The 19,437-nt window shown below is 44.8% G+C and overlaps 1 protein-coding gene across 3 annotated transcripts in view; it reads right to left on the bottom strand.

Moving 5' to 3' along the window:
• Window positions 1–19,437, bottom strand: part of Drd3 (dopamine receptor D3) — a 50,927-nt gene that overhangs the window by 11,611 nt on the left and 19,879 nt on the right. For all 3 annotated transcript variants that reach the window (XM_075955083.1, XM_075955090.1, XM_075955098.1), the window contains exon 3: window positions 3,802–3,944. In XM_075955083.1, coding sequence (XP_075811198.1) covers window positions 3,802–3,944 — 143 coding nt within the window. The remainder of the gene's footprint in view (window positions 1–3,801; window positions 3,945–19,437) is intronic.

Genomic DNA, 19,437 nt, shown 5'->3' with positions numbered 1-19,437 from the left:
AAGTAAGAGAGAGACCCCGAGAGAAGCAGTGGGGTCTTATACTACACACAAGCTAGGTCAAAAGTCTTTTTTTGATTCTCAATTTGACAATCCTGGGACAATTTTCCTGGGTTTTGTTTCTAGAACAATAATGATGTCACTGGCGCCAACATGCTGCAATTAGCTCATCATTCTTCACCCGCGCTGTTGACATCAGCTGGGAACTCTGTCTACTGTCAGATCTGGAGATGGTTTCAGCTACTCTCAGGATGTGTGTGTGCCCGGGAGAGGGAGTAGGACCTCCTCCACCAACATCCCAGAACATGTAGGGGAACCAAGCTTAGCCCGGGGAACTACACTCATCCCAGCAAATGGTGACATGGGCTGGAGGCCGGCCGATGAGCAGCGCCTCTGTCAAGAAGTGGCACACAGGAATAAGATGGGAACAGACCATCTTAGTTAGGGTTTCTGTTGCTGTGAAGAGATACCATGACCATGGCAACTCAGAAAACATTTAATTGGGGGTGGCTTGCTTACAGTTTAGAGGTTCAGTCCATTATCATCATGATGGCGAGCACGGTGGCATGCAGGCAGACATGGTGCTGGGGAAGTAGTTGAGAGTCCTACGTCTTGCAGGCAACAGGAAGTGGTCTGAAGGTCACACTGAGCAAAGCTTGAGCAGAAGAGACCTCAAGGTCCGCCCCATAGTGACCCACTTCCTCCAACAAGGTCATACCTACTTCAGCGAAGCCTTACCTCCTAATAATGCCTCTTCTTTATGAGATTATGGGGGCCAATTGCATTCAAATGACCACTCAGACCAAATACTATGACAGCATTTGTTGATAACTTGGTTTCTTAACTTTTAATGTATGAGAGAAAGAAAACTGACCTTGAGAAGGTAGTATGTGCATGATACATCTACACATGTTATCCCAATTCCTGTTGAAGGAGTCACAGAAGATGTAGGATCAGAGCTTAGAGTTAACGTATACAGTAAGAAATATCTGCAGACTGAAGAGAGCTTTTTAGAGGACCTGGACACCTTCCCCACCATTCAGATGGCGGCTCACGACTGTCACAGTTCCAGGGTATCCTATGCCCTCTCCTAGCCTCTGTGAGCAGCAGGCACATACATGGTTCAAGGACCAAACGTCCATGCAGGCAAAGCACTCATGTACATAAATTTTAAAAAATTATGTACTGAAACCAATCAAGTCTAGATTTCTTATTTTGTCCATTTGAAATTACTTCGTTCAATTTCTACTATGCTAAAATTTGCTTTGAAAAATCCCCTGTGTCACATATAAGATCCATGCAGTTTTGTTGTTAACTCTGAACAGTAATAATAAGGATACATATGTTACTATGTCATATATTATAAAGCTCACATGGAACGTGCAGCTTCGGAGATGATACCTTTGGGCTTTTTTTTTTAAAATGTAGAGAGCCATTTATAAAAGTAAGTGTTGAAGCTTTTGTAACTAAATATGCTGACTAAATATACATTTGCAGTTGTTCCTTTGTGCCCACTATATTACCGTCCTAAATCAGTGAGGAAGCTGAGCTCAGAAGGGTCCAGCAGCTGCTTGACGGAGGCACAGCTGGTAAATAGGGCAGCTGGAGTTCACCTAGGGCTTCCTGATTCTGGAGCCTCTGCCTGCCTTCCTCAGTGTGCTCTGACTTCCAAAATTGTTGTCCATGGCACTGTGCCTGGAAGATTGTTTACATGTTGAATGTTCCTATATTTACACATGACAATGTCTCAATAATATTTGCCTGTACATAAACATATTGCTTTGTGACAAGTAGGTGCATATAGATCAGGACTTCACCAGTCTGCACTCTAGTAGGAATTGAACGAGCCAATCCAGATGGAGAAAATAAGAATTCTACATGATTCTGGAGCACTATTCTTTCGGGTTTTTTTCTTAGCAAACATGCACATCATTATATATTTTCTTTTAAATTTTTAAAAATTATTTCTTTAATTTTGAGATTATAATTACAAAATTTCCCCTTCTCTTTCCTCTCACTATACATTTTCTTTCTAAATATTTTTTTTTTATTTTTGAGATTATAATATAGTTATATCACTTCTCCCTTCCCTTTCCTCTCATCATACATTTTCTTTTTTTTTTTTTGTTTTGTTTTTTTTTCTAGACAGGGTTTCTCTGTGGTTTTGGAGCCTGTCCTGGAACTAGCTCTGTAGACCAGGCTGGTCTCAAACTCACAGAGATCCGCCTGCCTCTGCCTCCCGAGTGCTGGGATTAAAGGCGTGAGCCACCATCGCCCGGCTTCATCATACATTTTCATAGCTTTTGTTCAACATATGGATTTCCTGATCCCAGAAGATAGATCATGTGAGGTGCAAATGTGGATTGATGTCTTATGGTTAAAATACATATCATCTCCGATACAAATATTATATTTTAAAAAAAGGGGATTAACTGGTTTGATGGGATGATTGGTATTAGTGAATTACTGTTTTTAGAAAATTGTATTGGTACTGTTTCCTGCATATTAATATATTGAATATTGAATGTGAGTGTTCCTACCTCTATTTTTGTATAAAAGAGTATGCTTGATACATCTACCATATTACAATGTACATTTCTTCCTCTGATACTATTTATATAATAACATTGTTTACATTTGATATGTAATGACATTGTTTACAATTGAAGATTATTGTCTTCATATATTGCACAGTTGTTTATTCTTTTATTCTTCAAGTTAGATAGGTATTGAAAATTATATGCTTGTCATATTTATTTTTAGGTTGATCAGGTCTTTTAGATACATAGAGATTATATTTAGTATACATAGTATAATCTTCAGCCTCTTCAAAGAGCTGTAGAAAATGGCCTTTAATCTAACCTAGAAGTAATATTTATTCCCTTCTCAGACCTTGACGGAGTTGAAGATTATATAATTGTATTTACTCTCTACATTTAGACTCCTTGAGATAGAATGTCTAGCAAAACTTTTGTTCTCAATATTGCTTGTGATATTTATTATTTGTTATAGTTGTATTTGGTTTAGTTCTATCTTATTTAGGCAAAAGGGGGAGATGTAGGGTTAAGTCCAGCCTTAGGGGGCGTGTCCGCCTCGGGCGAATGTTTACCTATAAATCTGCCGGGACATGCGCTCAGCCACCCCTTCTGCTTCCTGTTCTCCGCGGGAACCGTGGTACTGTAAGTCTAATTTCCCCATTAAAGCTGTATATATATTTTACAATCTGCTTGCATTCATTTACGCCGTTACACCCATCCATCCATCCATCCATCCATCCATCCATCCATCCATCCGATGAGCCATGTGCTATCATAACCACAATTTTGCATATTAAAAATAAAAATGGGCATTTCCAGAACTAGTTCTCAAATGTCAGAAATGATTCTTACTGGAAAAAAAGTTAGAAATATGTAACTTATTCCAGGCTTTATGATACCTTGCATTGTAGGTTGGTTATGAGTAGTTATCTTTCCATTAGCAAACTTCATTTGAATAATTTATATAGCTTTGTGTCTTATTTACATTTATGTTAGATTTCTTCCAATGAATACAATGGCATTTCTTTCAAAATAGGGGTGAGACAGACTTTTCATGAGCTGGGTCAAACCCATACCTTCGTGACAATAACTGGTGAGGTTTTGCTCTCTTCTTACTTTATACCCAACAAAGGCCCGTGCTGCACAGACTACAGCACACCCACTTCATCACAAGGAACAGGATGGAAATACCGGGGAGGACACCGCGCACAACCACTCAGGTATGATGCGAACCCCGTGAGTTCAGAAGTGGAGCCAACAGTCTTACCTGTTGTGTTGAAACCAAAGAGGAGAGGGCAGGACACAGCGAAGGCCAGCACCCACACAGCGGTAATCATGAGTGCCACACGCCGACAGGAGCTCTGCCCGGTTCCATGCTGATAGAGAACTGGCCTGACCACTGCTGTGTACCTGTAAAGAGGACGGACAGGGCTGAGGCAGGGTGGGAACCCCAGGAGAAAGAGGTCCGTAGAGGGTGACTCATGCCGAAGCAGATGACAAGAGAAAAGTCAGTTCGTTGAAGAGAGTTAAGAAAAGTGCTTGATCCCAGAAGACGAAGCAGGAAGAATGGAAGAGCTGGATGATGGGGAAGAGGGCTATGGAATGCTGATATCTGGGCATGATAGGGCCATGGCATGTATTAGTTTACTGCAGCTATGGTTACCTGCACAGACCTGCAAAAGATCAAGCCAACAAATATGTGAACATTCCAGCAGGAAGCACTGAGTATATTTATAGATAGACAGATATTTATAATAGATAAATTTATTATATTTAAATCATTATGCTATATTATTATAGATAATATATAATCTATCTACTAATATCTGTCTATCTATAAATATATTTCTATATTCAGTCTGTGTGGTCATTTGAATGTAATTGGCCCCCATAATGTCATAAAGAAGTGGCATTTATTAGGAAGTATGGCTTCGCTGAAGTAGGTATGACCTTGTTGGAGGAAGTGGGTCACTATGGGGGCGGTCTTTAAGGTCTCTTCTGCTCAAGCTTTGCTCATTGTGACCCTCAGACCATTTCCTGTTGCCTGCAAGATGCAGGACTCTCAATTATGTCCCCAGCACCATGTCTGCCTGCATGCCACCATGCTCATAAAGTGAACCTTAAGAGACTTAGTTGTTCCTGAATTCAAACAGCTTCAAAGCATGAGAAATTATCCTGCCTCGAAGAGCAAACTGCTCTCCTTGGTTCTTTGGCATGGAATGGCAAAATGCCTAGAGAAGCCCTGGCTGACATCTGCAAGACTGTTAAGAACCACACTACTAGAGTTGTAAGGAACCGAATCCTACTGACAACCAGAACACGTCAGGATGACGATTCACGGTCCCTCGCACAACGTGGGCTCTGCCTTGTAAATCGAGATCCCGACTACGAGCGAAGTGTTCTGTCTTACAGAAAACCGTGCTGTTAAAGTGGTGTGGTTTCTATTTCTAAACTTGCGATCATTTGCTTCACCACGGCAGGAAATGAATATGCTGTCACTGGCTCCTCTTGTAAGCACAGGTCAAAACTGATTTTCTTCAGCGTGAGCTTGACTCCCTCTGCGAACATGATCTTATGTTGGTTCCTGGCATGAACTCATGGCTCCAAATTGGCCTGGTAGATACTTTCCCACAGTCTTTGTCTAGTCCGTTATCCTTCCTCCTCACTGAGAGTTCAGTCTTGCCTTCCTAGCATCCCAGCTGAGCTTGGGATGAACCTCCCTGGGCTTCTCCAGTTAGATACTTCTAACTTTGAACTTTGCACTTATGCCAACCAGTGGCATTGGCATCCTGAGTGAGATGTCTTGACTCATCATGGCACCTGTTTCCCCCCTGAGGAGAGATGGCCACTAGGTCACAGCATGTTATAGCTTAATATTCCCCACAGATCCATGTACAAAGCAAGTAAGAAGCTATTGTCTGTCTCAGGGACCATGAGAGGTTTCCTTCCTCTTAAAAGAATGTTTTAATCCTAGGCAGGCCCATGGGAATTTAGGTATGGGTCTCAGTGTAGATCAACAATTTTTGTATTTTCAATTTCCAGGGAACAAGGATACCAGATTTAGGGCAGGAATCTCCTTAATTTGTCTTGTGCATCTCAAACCTTGAGCTGAGGAAGAGCAAGATGCATGCTGGGTGAGAAGGGGTTGGGCGATGGCCTCTGTTCTTCTCGTGTGTGCCCATCTCCTGTGCTCCAGCTGTGCCTCTTATGTAGCTAGTTTTTGAGAGTTGACATCTGTGTTCCTAACAGAACAGTGTAGAGATTGCTGTGAGTTTTGAGATGAAAGCTAACTCTGACTTTGGTTCGTAATGCAACAGTGACAAAGGTAGCTTCCTTCTGAAGATGGAGAAGTAGAGTTCTTGATTTAGCAAAATCCTCTTAGGAGTCGCTATCAATTCCAAGGGAGGCCATGGCATCCCATTCATTTCTTCTGGGGCACACATTACAAGCCCTTCCATGAGTCCCTGCCTGGGCTGTGCAGGAATACAGCACACTTCACCTGGTGGTCCTCCAGACCTCTCAGTCTGGGGGCGTCTTTTCTGCTGGGGCTCCAAGTTAAAAGGGCCTTGTTTGTGGTGACCCTCGGAGGAGAGGCTGGGACTTAAATCCTGCTGCTGTCACGGACAAACAGCTACTGAAGACTGGGGACGGAAAGATAAGACCACTTACTGCAGCTCAGACTTGGAGTCCTCCTTTTTAGCCATACTTAGTTTTTACTGTGTAAATTTTGTTATTAAAAATGCAAATAAATAAAAAATCACACACCAGGTCCCAAGCTGGAGAGGGGTGTGTGCCCACTTCTAGGAGCAGCTCAGAGTCGGGGCCAGCTGCAGTGGAGAGGGACAGCAATAGGGAAGTGGCAGACTGGCAGAGCTGGAGAGAGCAAGCCCGAGAGCTGACTACCTAGTCAGACACTGCTAAGAAGCCGGGAGCAGGAAGGATGGTCCATCTGTTTATGGGAAGAGCAGGCAGCATCGGCAGAGCAGCCAGCCTTGGTCTTCAGGTCATCCGTGCTCAGCTTCTGCTCCTTTTTCCTCCTCAAGCACTTGACCACCATCAGCACCAAGATGACCACAGCCAAGAAGCCCCCTACTGAGACACCCACAATGACCGCCACCGTGGAGTCCCGCTCTGGGGACATTGAGGAAAAGAAGCAGAGCCGTAGAGCTGGGGAGAAGATGTCCTGTCTCCCCTGCTCCCCAAAATATGAGGGACTCTGGTTTGACTCATCTTCACGGACAGGGCATTAGTCAAAATCAAAGCAAGCTAGACCACTGATGGCTAAACATCCCTACCACCAAGCTTCCTCAATGAGCACCTCCAGCCCCAGAGTGGAGTATTCAGGATTGTGGACTTTGAGATCAGACCCAAATTTGATTATAGGAGTTAGGGATTGTATGATATGCTCGAACCCCAGTTTCCTCGTCCATACAATTGGCATGATAAAAAAAAATCACACACCAAAATTAGTCCTTAGATGTAGTTTAGAACACAAAGAGGTTACATATGAGCTAAAAAGCAGCTACCAGCCGGCTTTCTACAAACACACACACACACACACACACACACACACACCCCTAATTTGTTACATTCATCCATTTCTGTGGCATAAATATTCCCACCACTGTTCACATCAAGCCATCACCAAAGGTTCAATAACCAACTCAAAAAATTCCTAGGATGCTACGGATCGATCAGCCCTCACCGGGACGGTTCCAGCACACTAGCGGGAGCTTCGCGCTGTCTTAATCACGCTGTACGCTCATCAGCTGTGCAGGGTCTATTAGTTCAGCCAGCAAGGGCGTATACAGAACAAGGCTCCGTTCTTATAGAGAGGCACTGTAACTTCAGGGAAGTCAGAATGGACCCAGTGTTTCCCAATGGAGTGATCCTTCGGTCAGTCAGCTCTCCTATCTCCAGGGCCAGTGTCTTTCACAAGGGTCCCGTTCCCTCTTAAGCGGACATGTAGCTCTCTTAGTCCTGCCGGGACAAGGGTTTGGGGTATGAAAGGGGCCCACTGGTTTGTCCATGGAGACCAATGTGGACACCCAGAAACTGAATTTCCCCCCAAGGAGCTTGATTCTGCTGTCAGTGTACAGGGGTGTGGAGATTGTGGAGGGTTCAGGGGAGTGCGTGTGCGTGTGCGGGGTGTGTTGCAAAAATGCACATTCCCCGGCCATGCCTCTAGTGGTGTCGCTGAGGTACTTTTAAAGTGCAAGCCAGAAATGAGTATTTTTAACATCTAATATATCTTCTTAGACAAGTCTGAGAAAGCCTGCATTAGGGAGAGTCCTGTCAAAGCTTCTTGTTCACTTGGGGAAGAAATGAGAGACAAGACTACAATCTTCCTCTGTCACATTACACTTTCTTCCTTCTTTTTAAACCATCAAGCCCGTAGAATAAATGAGGCCCCCCAGCATGTCATAGGTGGGTGGCTAGGAGCTCGAAGTTGTTCCAGAATCCACCACTAGAGGGCACCAAAATGCAGCAAGAACTTCGCCAGCTCTGCCGGGGTGAGAAGTTCACGGCTCACCTGGGGGCTCTCCAGGCTCAGTGGGGAGGCAGAGCGGGAAAACCGCCCCCCTTTCATTCCCGGAGCCCTGCGAGGACCCCGCATTTCCACCCAGGGAGATTGCTTAGCTTCTGTTTTTTTCTCAGAGAGATTCTTGAAGGCCAACCGCAGGCAAGCGGAGGCCAAAGCGCCTAAAAAGGCACGGCCTGGCTTGGCCAAAGAAGCCTGGATATTACCCGTCTCACTCCTCCTCTGTGTTTCCGCATCTACCTCTCTGGGCCCTCTCTCCCGTGGAAAACTCAGCTGACCCGAATGCAGACAGTGTGCACTGTGGTAAAGCCCAGGACTGGGGTCTGAAATCCAGTTTTGCAGTTTGACAGCGGGCTTCAATTTTCTGTCTCAATTTTCTCATCCGTACAGGAGGGTTAACCCGCCGGACTGGACTGTGTTCACAGCTATTGAATGAGATCACATTGGTGAAGTTTTTTTTTTTCCTCTTAGTACAATTTAAAATTCAAAAGGCGGTTCTTACTGTTATTACCATCATTATTATGCTAGCCTAAGAGATCCACGATTGTTCATGTCTGTGTGGTTTTAGGTTTTATGATTGTCATTCTCTTCCTCCTGATTGTCAGGCCGGACATTAAATTTATTTATCGATCAGACAAGTGTTGAACACTTTGTTGTGTGGCCCACTGTCGGTTTGGCAAGGGTGACTGATTGGCCTAAAGTCGCTTAGATATTGAAATTGTCAGTATGACTTCACAGCTAGGGACGCAGAGTAAGGCTCCAAGGCCGTTTGCTGTAGGAGAAACTGGACAGGCTTGGTGGCACAAGCCTGTAATGTCAGCATTGGGGGGGGGGGGGGGGTTGAAGGTGGAGGCAGGAGAATCCCCAACTTGACCGGTAGCTTTTGCTAGGTGTCATAACCCGGTTTCACTGAGAACATAGGAAATTCTACTTCTAGAGGAAGGTTGCTGGTGTGACCTAAGTTTCCTTCCTAGTTCCCCTTCCTAATTTTTGTCAACAACGGGGCGTATTTTTTTCCCATTTAGAGAGGACTCTGGGGTAGATGGGAGAGCAGGGTCCAGTTTGGGATCTGTGACGAGGGAAGCAGGACCTCGTCACACACGGAGCACGTTCCAATCCTCAGTCTACGGATTCGTGTTCGCCAATGTCTTAATATCACGGCTGTCCCCCCGGAAGGCCATCGCTGTCTTCAAATGGGGGTGCAGGTAGAACCGATGAAAACGCTCGCAGTGACTGCGGGAGGAAAGGGGTGCCCGGCCTGGGTGGGAGGGCCTGACTCTAACTCCCTGCCTGGTTTAATGAGCCCAGAGCTCCGAGGGGCTGCTTTTCACCACCTTTTATTTGGTCAGACAGGGGGCTCAATAAATCTTTAGTTCCGTGGACTCCCCTGGTGGAGTTGTTGAAGGAGAAAGCTTTTTGCAAATGACTAGAAAGCCCTTTGCAAATATAAAGTGCTTATTTAGATGCAAACTAAAAATCCAAGGTGCCTGTGACTCATCTGGTACCTATTGTGCTCGCTGCAAAGGCGCGGAGGCTAGCTTGTGTGATGGGTGCCATTTGAGAGCCACTTAAAGAACTCTCTGGTGAATGAATTTGGTTGCATTATTCCGGGGCTCCTCTCCGAGGACTCTAATTTTCACCGCTTTGGTTGTGTCCTCCTTTTCTGACACGTTCTCAGCGGCCTCCTTGAGTTAGCACTGACCCAGGATACGGTGGGAGGGGACTGACCTGCTGGGAAGACGCAGGAGCCGTGGGGTGGGGGCTTGTGATCTGAAGACTGCCCACACTGATTTTTAAAAAGGAAAAAGGCGGCTTTAATCCAAGCACCCAGAGCCAAGCCTAAGAATCTAATGACAATAGTATTTATTACTTGCTTTCAAAATCCCTTTTATCATTTCCTCTTTTTTTCCTATCTCTTACCACCCTGCTATTATGGTCCAGGGCTTCATGACCAAAAAAAGTACTGAATCCATTTGGTCAAGTTTGTCAGGCTGATGGCTGCCATTGTGCGAAGCCCAAAGGTCCGTGTGAATAACTGCGTTTCTAATGAATTGACCAGCTATCTGGCATCACATGAACAGGTTTTAATGCTGGGTATTGCACGCTGCTGGGAAGGAGAATGGAGACAGCTTTTCTGAAGCCCGTTTGCATTCCTAGGATGGGGGTGGGGAGCTCTGTTTTGAGGTTTGCTGAGGACAGTCCATTATGAAATGTAAGCCCCTGCCCCAGTGAGATTGGAGGCACAGCTCTTCCTTCAGCTTTGAGGGGGGCGCTATGCATTCTGGGAACTTGCTTCTATGAGACAGAAGACGATTCGAAGTTTATGCTAGCTTATTCTTATTGGTTGAGTTTTAAGGAAAGAACGGTGAAGTGTGTGTTGATATGGCTGTAGCCAGCAAAATGATGCCCTTCTGGAAACTGGAGAATAGTGGGTCTGCCTGGAGGGCAAACTGCAAAAAAGACACCCTCTTCTGGCTAACTCCGTTCAATGAAGCACTAGCTGCATTCTGTTCCCACATCCCTTCTTTGAGGCCCAAGCTTCTTGGCCTCACTCAGCATCCAGTGTGTGTGTGTGTGTGTGTGTGTGTGTGTGTGTTGAATATATAGGTCACTTACCGGCCCCTGTGTGTGAATGTGTTTGTATTGAACAGATAGGTGTACTCTCATGGGGACAGAGACTCTCTCAGAGGGTCAGAAGCTGGGAAAGGAGGGAGGGACTAGTCCAGACTCTCCCTAGAACTTGGATACTCTTCATTTTGTCAGTGGTCAGCCCTACCCTGCAGCCTACAGGGACCTGAGGAGTTTTCTCAGAAACTTCCTCCCAGGTGCAGCCTTGTGTTCTGCAGAAAAGAACTTCAGGTAGAGCCAGTATGAAGTCCAGTAGGAGTTCATCAGGAAAAAAGTAGTAACGGGTTTAAATTCAGGCTCTGGGGGAGAGAGAGAGATTTAGGAAAAGGGCAGTATATACCCAAGATATGGGAATGGTCTTCTCAGGAGTTTAATGCCTTTATATGATTTGGATGGCTTCTGAAGTTACTTTGTTTAAAGGTTTTAAAAGCAACCTCCCTTCCCCTTTTCCCTCTTTTTGGAAATGAGGTCATAGAGCGGTTTCTGGGCGACACTAGAGAGGAGTACAAGCTGATCAGAGAAAACCATGGGTAGGGTCAACATTCATCATCCAGGCTAGCCCCAAACTCTTGATCTATCTGCCTCTGTCTCTTCAGCATATCTTACCAGCATGGGCCGCCATGCTAGCAACACCGGTAATATGAAGGAGGAAAAGGGGAATAATGGGGAGAAGGTTTAAGTAGGGAGAGGAAGAGAGGGTTGGGCAGAGGAGGGGTGTGAAGAGGGATAACTAACACAAAGGATATTTGAGAATTGTGGTGTCTATTCTTGCTTGTCAGTTTGACAATGTTTGGGAATAACTAAAATCCCAAAATGGAGGGCACACCTGTTGATGGGGAAGCTTAGTTAACCAATTTTTTAAAGAGGTGGGGCCAAGTTAGGGTGTGGCTTGCTGGGACTTGGAGAAAAAGTGGGTACACGGCCCAGGTGCTCTCTGTGTGGTTTCCTCGCGGCACAGCTGAGCTTGAACTTCTTGTTCCTGTTTTCATGAGTTTTCCCCTTATAATAAATAAAAATATAATTGTTTTATCTCCTAGCTCACCGAATCGAGCTAATTTCTACAACCTGTGAAGGATTTTTGCTTAATTTGACATAAAAGACCCGCTTCTAATCTGGATCTTGAGGCAGGAAGACACACCTTTAATCTTGGCTTCACCTTCTGATGGAAGTCTATGAAAGGGTATTGAAGAAGGAAGCTTTTGCTCTTTGCCTGACTGCTCTCACCTTCCTAGCAAGACCATCCCTTCACTGGCATTAGCGCCTACTTCTTTAGGATTACAACATCTACTGAAGACCAGCTGAGACATCTAGCCTCATGGACTGAACAACTTCTGGATTCTTGGACTTTGTGTTTATGGTCAGCTATTGTTGGATTAGCTGGACCACAATCTGTAAGTCATTCTAATAAACCCTCTTTCTGGATATATCTTGAGATCCGTTCTATAAGTTCTATTACTCTAGAGAACTCTGACTAATATAAAAATCTATATTAGAATTTATATAATAGAAATCTATTTTATAAGCTTCATATACATACATATTTATGTATCTACATATTTAGTCACATATAAAAAGGTTGAATTGGAGTTACCATACATAGAAGATAATGTTTATCACAGAAAGCCATAAGTGTCAGATAACTCTCTTGAGTTGTTGATCAAGGGTGCCCTGGTACCCGTGATGGTAAGACCCCATTGCTGAAGATGCTATATACTTTTGGTCACAGAACATGGGGAAGTTAAGTAGTTACTGATTCAGAAACTTTCTTCCTGATGGCTACTCTTCAGGATACAGAAAGAGGCTATGCAGGCTTCTGGAGGTGGAAGTGGGGAGCTTTCAACATTCTTACCTAACTCTTAACCTTATGTGTGCAGTAATGACAGGTGTGGCAAGATATGCCCATACAATACAATAACGGTATTTATGTTATGGGGCTAACCAATGCTTTCTAATTAGATTTAAGGCCTGCTCCACAGGAGGAAATGAATGCCTGGTACTGTAAATCTGACCCATAGCTGCGGGCTCACAGGCCCTAGGGGTAAACCTACTACTAGTATTCTGTTAAATAGACACAGTATCATACGTCTGTACTCACAGATTAGTGCGACCCTTACACCTCATTGGAGAAGGTTCTTTGTGTGGTGGATATAGTTAATTCAGAAACCTACATGTGGTCAAGGGCAGTGAGTAAGTCAGGACAAATGGGACATCTGTATTCTTTCAACACTGAAGCTTGAGTATCATTGCAGAAGAAAGGGCAGAAAGATTGTAAGAGCCAGAGGGAGGCCAGGGACGACAGGACTGGAACAGTCTTTTCAGGATATGACGAGACTAACACATGAACATGCTGGCCAGACTTACCAACATTACAGCACCAAGAGGGGAGGGGCTCATGAGCCCCCATCCCTAACTGAGGATGATTTCTGGGCAGCAGAGTTAGTTTTCATAGGTTGGCCACACTCGAGGGGATGACTCCCTACCAATTAGTATGTGAGCATCATAAACTGGATGCAGAGGGTTATTAAAAAGAAAAGGGAAGCCGGGCGGTGGTGGCGCACTCCTTTAATCCCAGCACTTGGGAGGCAGAGGCAGGCGGATCTCTGTGAGTTCGAGACCAGCCTGGTCTACAAGAGCTAGTTCCAGGACAGGCTCCAAAGCCACAGAGAAACCCTGTCTCGAAAAACCAAAAAAAAAAAGGGAAAAATAGGGCATGAAGTTGGGAAGGGGTGAGGAGGTGGGGACTGGGTCTGGGTCTTGAAAAATGGAGGAGCAGAAATGAATATGATCAAAATATACTGTAAGAAATTCTGAAAGAGTAAAAACATTGTATTAAAATATCCATGGTTGCCGGGCGGTGGTGGCGCACGCCTTTAATCCCAGCACTCGGGAGGCAGAGGCAGGCGGATCTCTGTGAGTTCGAGGCCAGCCTGGTCTACAAGAGCTAGTTCCAGGACAGGAACCAAAAGCTACAGAGAAACCCTGTCTCGAAAAATCAAAAAAAATAAAATAAAATATCCATGGTTATGGTGGTTTGAATGAAGAACAATCACCACAGCCTCCTAGGAGTGGACTTGTTGGAGTAGGTATGGCCTTGTTGGAGGAAGTGTGTCACTGGGGTCAGGCTTTGAGGTTTCAGATGCTCAAGCCAGGCCCAGTGTCACTCTCTCTTCCTGCTGTCTGCTTATTCTGAAATAGAATTTTCAGCTACCTCTCCAGAGCTATGTCTGTCTGTATACCTCCATGCTTCCTGCCATGATGATAATGGATTAAGCCTCTGAACTGTAAGCCCACCCCAGTTAAATGCTTTCCTTTATAAGAGTTGCCACAGTCATGGTGTCTTTTAACAGCAATAGAAATCCTAAATCAGCCAATGGTCAACTTAGATGGTTTAAGAACCTCTTAGGAGGCATACCCCCTGAGCATGCCGGGAAGGTGTTTCCAGAGAGGGAAGACTTACATTGACTATGGGCTGCACTATCCCTGGGACCTGGGGTACTGGATTGAATAAAATGGGGAAACAAAAGGAAATAAGCTGCGTACCACCATTCATCTGTTTTTGCTTCTTAGTTGTGTGTGCGATGTGACTAGCCACCTCAATCTCCTGCTGTAGTGCCTTCTCTGACATGATAGACTGTACCCTCAGATTGTGAACCAAAACAAACCTTCCTTAAGTTGTTCTTGTCTGGTATTTTGCCATAGCAACAAGAGAAGGAACTGATACAATAGGTTAGAAGGGTCAAAGGGATTCTTATAATAATAAGTTACAAGGGAGTTATGAAATACGTCTTGACTGCAAACAGATTTATGATTTTGTTTAAAGATTCTCAGTAATACCTGGGGAGGGAATAAGGTTAATCTCAAAGGTCTTATATGTTTTGTTTGGTTTAAAGCGTAGGTTATTATTACTTTAGCATTCTTATTTGAAATAGCACTATAAAAAAAGGAGTATTATTATCTCTATGTAGGTGTGCTGGCTGGTTTTTGTCAACTTAGACTTATCTGGGAAGAGAGAATCTTAATCGAGAAAATGCTTCCATGAGAAAACTGTCCTGTAGGCAAGTCTGTGGGGTTACTGTCTCACATTGTGCTTGATGTGAGAGAACCCAGACATTGTGGGAGGTACCTCTCTGGGTTGATGTCCTGGGTGCTGTAAGAAAGCATCTTTGGAGGGCTTAGTGATTAAGAATGCTGATTGCTCTTTTAGAGGATTTGGGCTCAATTCCTAGCACCCACACAGCAGTTCACAACAGTCTATAACTTCAGTTCTGATAGATATGATTCCCTTTTTTGGCCTTCAAGGGCACTGCACACACACACACACATACACACACACACACACACACACACACACACACACACACACACACACACACACACAGTGGTGCTCAGACAAACATGCAGGCAAGATACCTTTATGCATTAAAAGAAATTTCAAGGGGCTGGAGAGATGGCTCAGCGGTTAAGAGCATTGCCTGCTCTTCTAAAGGTCCTGAGTTTGATTCCTGGCAACCACATGGTGGCTCACAACCATCTGTAATGAGATCTGGTGCCCTCTTCTGGCTTGCAGGCATACACGCAGACAGAATATTGTATACATAATAAATAAATAAAGATTTTTTAAAAAAAGAAATTTCAAAATCTGTTTTTAAAAGAGAAGGCTGGCAAGATGGCTCAGTGGGTAAAGGCTTTTGCTGCCAAGCCTGACAACCTGAATCCCTTCTTTAGAACCCACATGGAGGAAGGAGACATCAACCTCAAAAGTTGTTCACTGCTCTCCATTTGAGTCACACACACACACACACACACACACACACACACACACACACACAAATGAACTAATTAATGAAATTGTAAAAACTTAATAAAAATATTTTTTAAAGAAAAAAAAGGAGAAAGCAGGCCGAGCAATCCAGGAGGGGGCCGGTAGCAGCATCCTCCCTGGCTCTGCTTCAGATCCTGCCCTAGATTCCTGCCCCATTTGAGTTCTTGCTCTGACTTCTCTCAGTGATGAACTGCTACCTAGAAGTATAAGGTGAAATAAACCCCCTTCTATCCAAGCAGCTTTTGGTTGTGATGTTTTATTGTAAGGATAGAAACACCAGCTAAGCCAGTAGGCAATCTTCATGGTAAAGGTGTGCCAAAATTCTTGACTCTGAGCTGCCGAGAATTTAATGAATGAATTCAAGAAGAAGGGGACTCTTTCAATTTTGTGTCTTCTTAATTTCCCCTGTCTTTCTATCTTGTCTTACTAAGGCAAACCCATTATTCGTATACAATTTAATATGTTTTGGTATACTTTAAATGGATTAATTGTATACCATGTGAGTTATTTTTCCACAGAACTGTTAAAAAAATAAAGTGGTAAGAGTTTTTATAGTATTTTTTAGCTCTAACATACAAGTCTATTGCATAATTTCTGGACATTTAGTTCACGTTGTAGAGACATCAAAGTGTGGGTTTGCCTAAGTATTATCTTTAGCAGCCCAGCCTGAACACTTATACTGGCACTAGGTCTTTACTACCTCTGGTTTTCCCTACCATGCCAATTACAGAGCTTGGATCAAGAATACTAAGCCGAACTCCATGGTCCCTGGCTTCAGGCAGCCAATGTTGCTCCCACAAATAAAACACCTTTACTATGTAGGCCGGGGTGCCCTCAGACTCACAGAAATCTGCTTCCCTCTGCCTCCCAAGTGCTGGGATTAAAGGCATGTACCACTAGGCCTGCCTCAACGTTGTTTTTCTTAGTGGTCATGTTGTCAAACTACCCTCTAAAGATGTATGTCTGCATCCTTAGATCAGTGTTGCTTTCCACCTTAGTCAGAGAAGTAGTGGTTAGTGCAGGGACCCATTCCTGAGTAAAGTGTTGAAAACTAATGGCTATGAGTCCTCGGCTGTGGGTGGGACGTCTGTATCAAACCTCCTTCCCTACCTCAAGGCCCAGAGAACGCTGGAGAAGAGGAGGAGAAAGAATGTAGGAGCTGGAGGACTGGAGGAGGGCTGGGAAATGCTCTCCTCTAGGCTCGGTGTTGCTGCTGCTCACAGAGACTCACATATCAGTTACCCCACAAGATTTGCAGACAATCAAATCAGTTAATGGAGGAAGAAGGGCCTTGGACGTCCCGTGCCCTCTTCTGGCCTGCTGGGGCACTTCATGAACATGCCACACAGCTACACGTGCAGGCAAAGCCACAATCACAGAAAAGTCACCTTGAAAAAATTAAAAAAGCAAAAGTGGATGTGGATTACTTGAGAGTGGGGGTGGCCATGTTGAATCCTTGTATAGATCAAAGAGACGCTCAGAGCTCTCCTTTTGGTGGGTTCTCCAGAGGGTTTGAAGGGCCAGGCAGAGAGCTGTGAAAGATTGGTGAGAGGTCACGGGAACCTCAGGTAAGCAAGGGCGACAAGGAAGGACAAACAGAGTCATGAAAATAGAGTTGGTAAGTGTACATTGGTTGAGAGCGGTAGGTAGAAGAGATACAGGTCAAAGAAAATCCAAGATTTAAGGATAGAGACGGCACCAGTGAAGACGATTTGCTGTTTAGAATTAAGGGAGGAAAGAGGGGTACAGCTGGAAACCTGGTGAGGTTCACAACTAAACTTAGGGTGGCTCATTTGGAGTCGTGTAGACGGGAGTTCAAACTCTGACATGGCCACATTCAAGCTGTAGGACTCTAACAGATTATCTGGTATGCGGACGTGAAGGTAGTAATAACACCTTGGAGTTGGGAAGATGAAAGGAGTTAATGAATAGTCATTTAGCTCAAGATGGTAATTCTTGCAAAGGGCAGTCTAAACGACCCTTACACTATCTGTATAGCCAGGCTCTCCCCGAAGCTCCTACAACCAGGACCAGAGGTAGCTGATAGCCCAAATACCCTCTATGCCGTCTGTATGACTGAGACTAGGTCAGACGCTTAATCTAGTACAGGTTATTTCCAGAATCCATCTTCTTGGAAGAAATGACACGTGCCCTGGGTTGAGTTTTGATATAATTATGCTTCCTTATGCACTGGGGATTGTGTGTGTGAGCGTGCATGTGAGCTTGCATGTGTGTGTGCATGTGTGTGTGTGTCTGTGTGTGTGTGTGCTCGCGCCTGAGGAAGCCAGAAGAGGGCATGAGACTTCCCTGAACCCGGAGTGTGATCTGCCCAATGTGAGTGCTGGGAACTGAACTCCTGTCCTTTGAAAGGGCAGGAGTGCTCTGTGTGTGCGTGTGTGTGTGTGTGTGTGTGTGTGCTCGCACCCGAGGAAGCCAGAAGAGGGCATGAAACTTCCCTGAACCTGGAGTGTGATCTGCCCAATGTGAGTGCTGGGAACTGAACTCTTGTCCTTTGAGAGGGCAGGAGTGCTCTGTGTGTGCATGTGTGTGTGTGTGTGTGTGTGTGTGTGTGTGTGTATGTGTGTGTGTGCTCGCGCCTGAGGAAGCCAGAAGAGGGCGTGAGACTTCCCTGAACCCAGAGTGTGATCTGCCCAATGTGAGTGCTGGGAACTGAACTCCTGTCCTTTGAAAGGGCAGGAGTGCTCTGTGTGTGCATGTGTGTGTGTGTGTGTGTGTGTGCTCACACCCGAGGAAGGCAGAAGAGGGCATGAGACTTCCCTGAACCTGGAGTGTGATCTGCCCAATGTGAGTGCTGGGAACTGAACTCCTGTCCTTTGAAAGGGCAGGAGTGCTCTGTGTGTGTGTGTGTGTGTGTGTGTGTGTGTGTGTGTGTGTGCTCGCACCCGAGGAAGCCAGAAGAGGGCATGAGACTTCCTTGAACCTGGAGTGTGATCTGCTCAATGTGAGTGCTGGGAAGTGAACTCCTGTCCTTTGAAAGGGCAGGAGTGCTCTTAGCAACTGAGCCATCTCTCTAGTCTCAACTTGCTCTTTTTAAAAACTCTATAAGGGACATGTGCAGATCACATGGCTTCTAAAGTTGCCCTTTTTTTCATCCCTTCTTCTCTCTCTTCTGGGAAATACAGCCATGCTTGACTCTCTTACCCTTTTTCTTTCCCCTTTCACTCTCCTTTCCAAAACCAACCAACAAACCCATCAATAGACTGAGGTAGGCAGGGATAGTATAATGAAAACCAAAAAGAAAGAGGCCAGATACTTAGTAGCTAGAGGTTGGTGTAGGAGAGCATGAAAGTCTGCAAACAGTGTAGAACGAGATGCGTCATGACTGCCCAAGACCAGCATAGCCAACTGAGATGGCTTCACTTTGCTTTGCCATGATGCTATCTCCACATCATTACCTTCACAAAATCTCCACTTCCCATCATGCATCTGATACCATTGCATATCCCAAAGCCCCACACAAGAACAGAAAAGGGGAAAGAAACCAACTTGGAATAAATCTTGTTTCTCAACTTTGACTCAATAATAACTCCCCCCATCCCGACTTGAGAGTTTTCCCATAAGATGCTATCCTAGACCTCAGGCAGGCTGCATTATTCTCTTGAGGAGTCCACACTCTCTCCCTCCTATCATTGGGTATTAATTATAAAGTATAGTAGATACAACACTCCATCTTGTGTACTTTTGCCCTGAAATGACACTTTCTCCTTATTCCTTTGTTTTCTATGAATTCTTTCTCTGAAGGTAACAATAACTTGGAAATATTGACTAGAGATCTCAATCTGCTCTGTCTCTCACAGAGATCCGCCTGCCTCTGCCTCCCGAGTGCTGGGATTAAAGGCGTGTGCCACGACCGCCTGTCTGCTCTGTCTCTCTCTGAGACCTCCCTAGTC

This window comes from Microtus pennsylvanicus, chromosome 1 (genome assembly GCF_037038515.1).
Source record: "Microtus pennsylvanicus isolate mMicPen1 chromosome 1, mMicPen1.hap1, whole genome shotgun sequence".
NCBI lineage: Eukaryota > Metazoa > Chordata > Mammalia > Rodentia > Cricetidae > Microtus > Microtus pennsylvanicus.
Note: the sequence above shows the minus strand (reverse complement) of the source record. Positions and strands in the feature narration are given on the sequence as shown.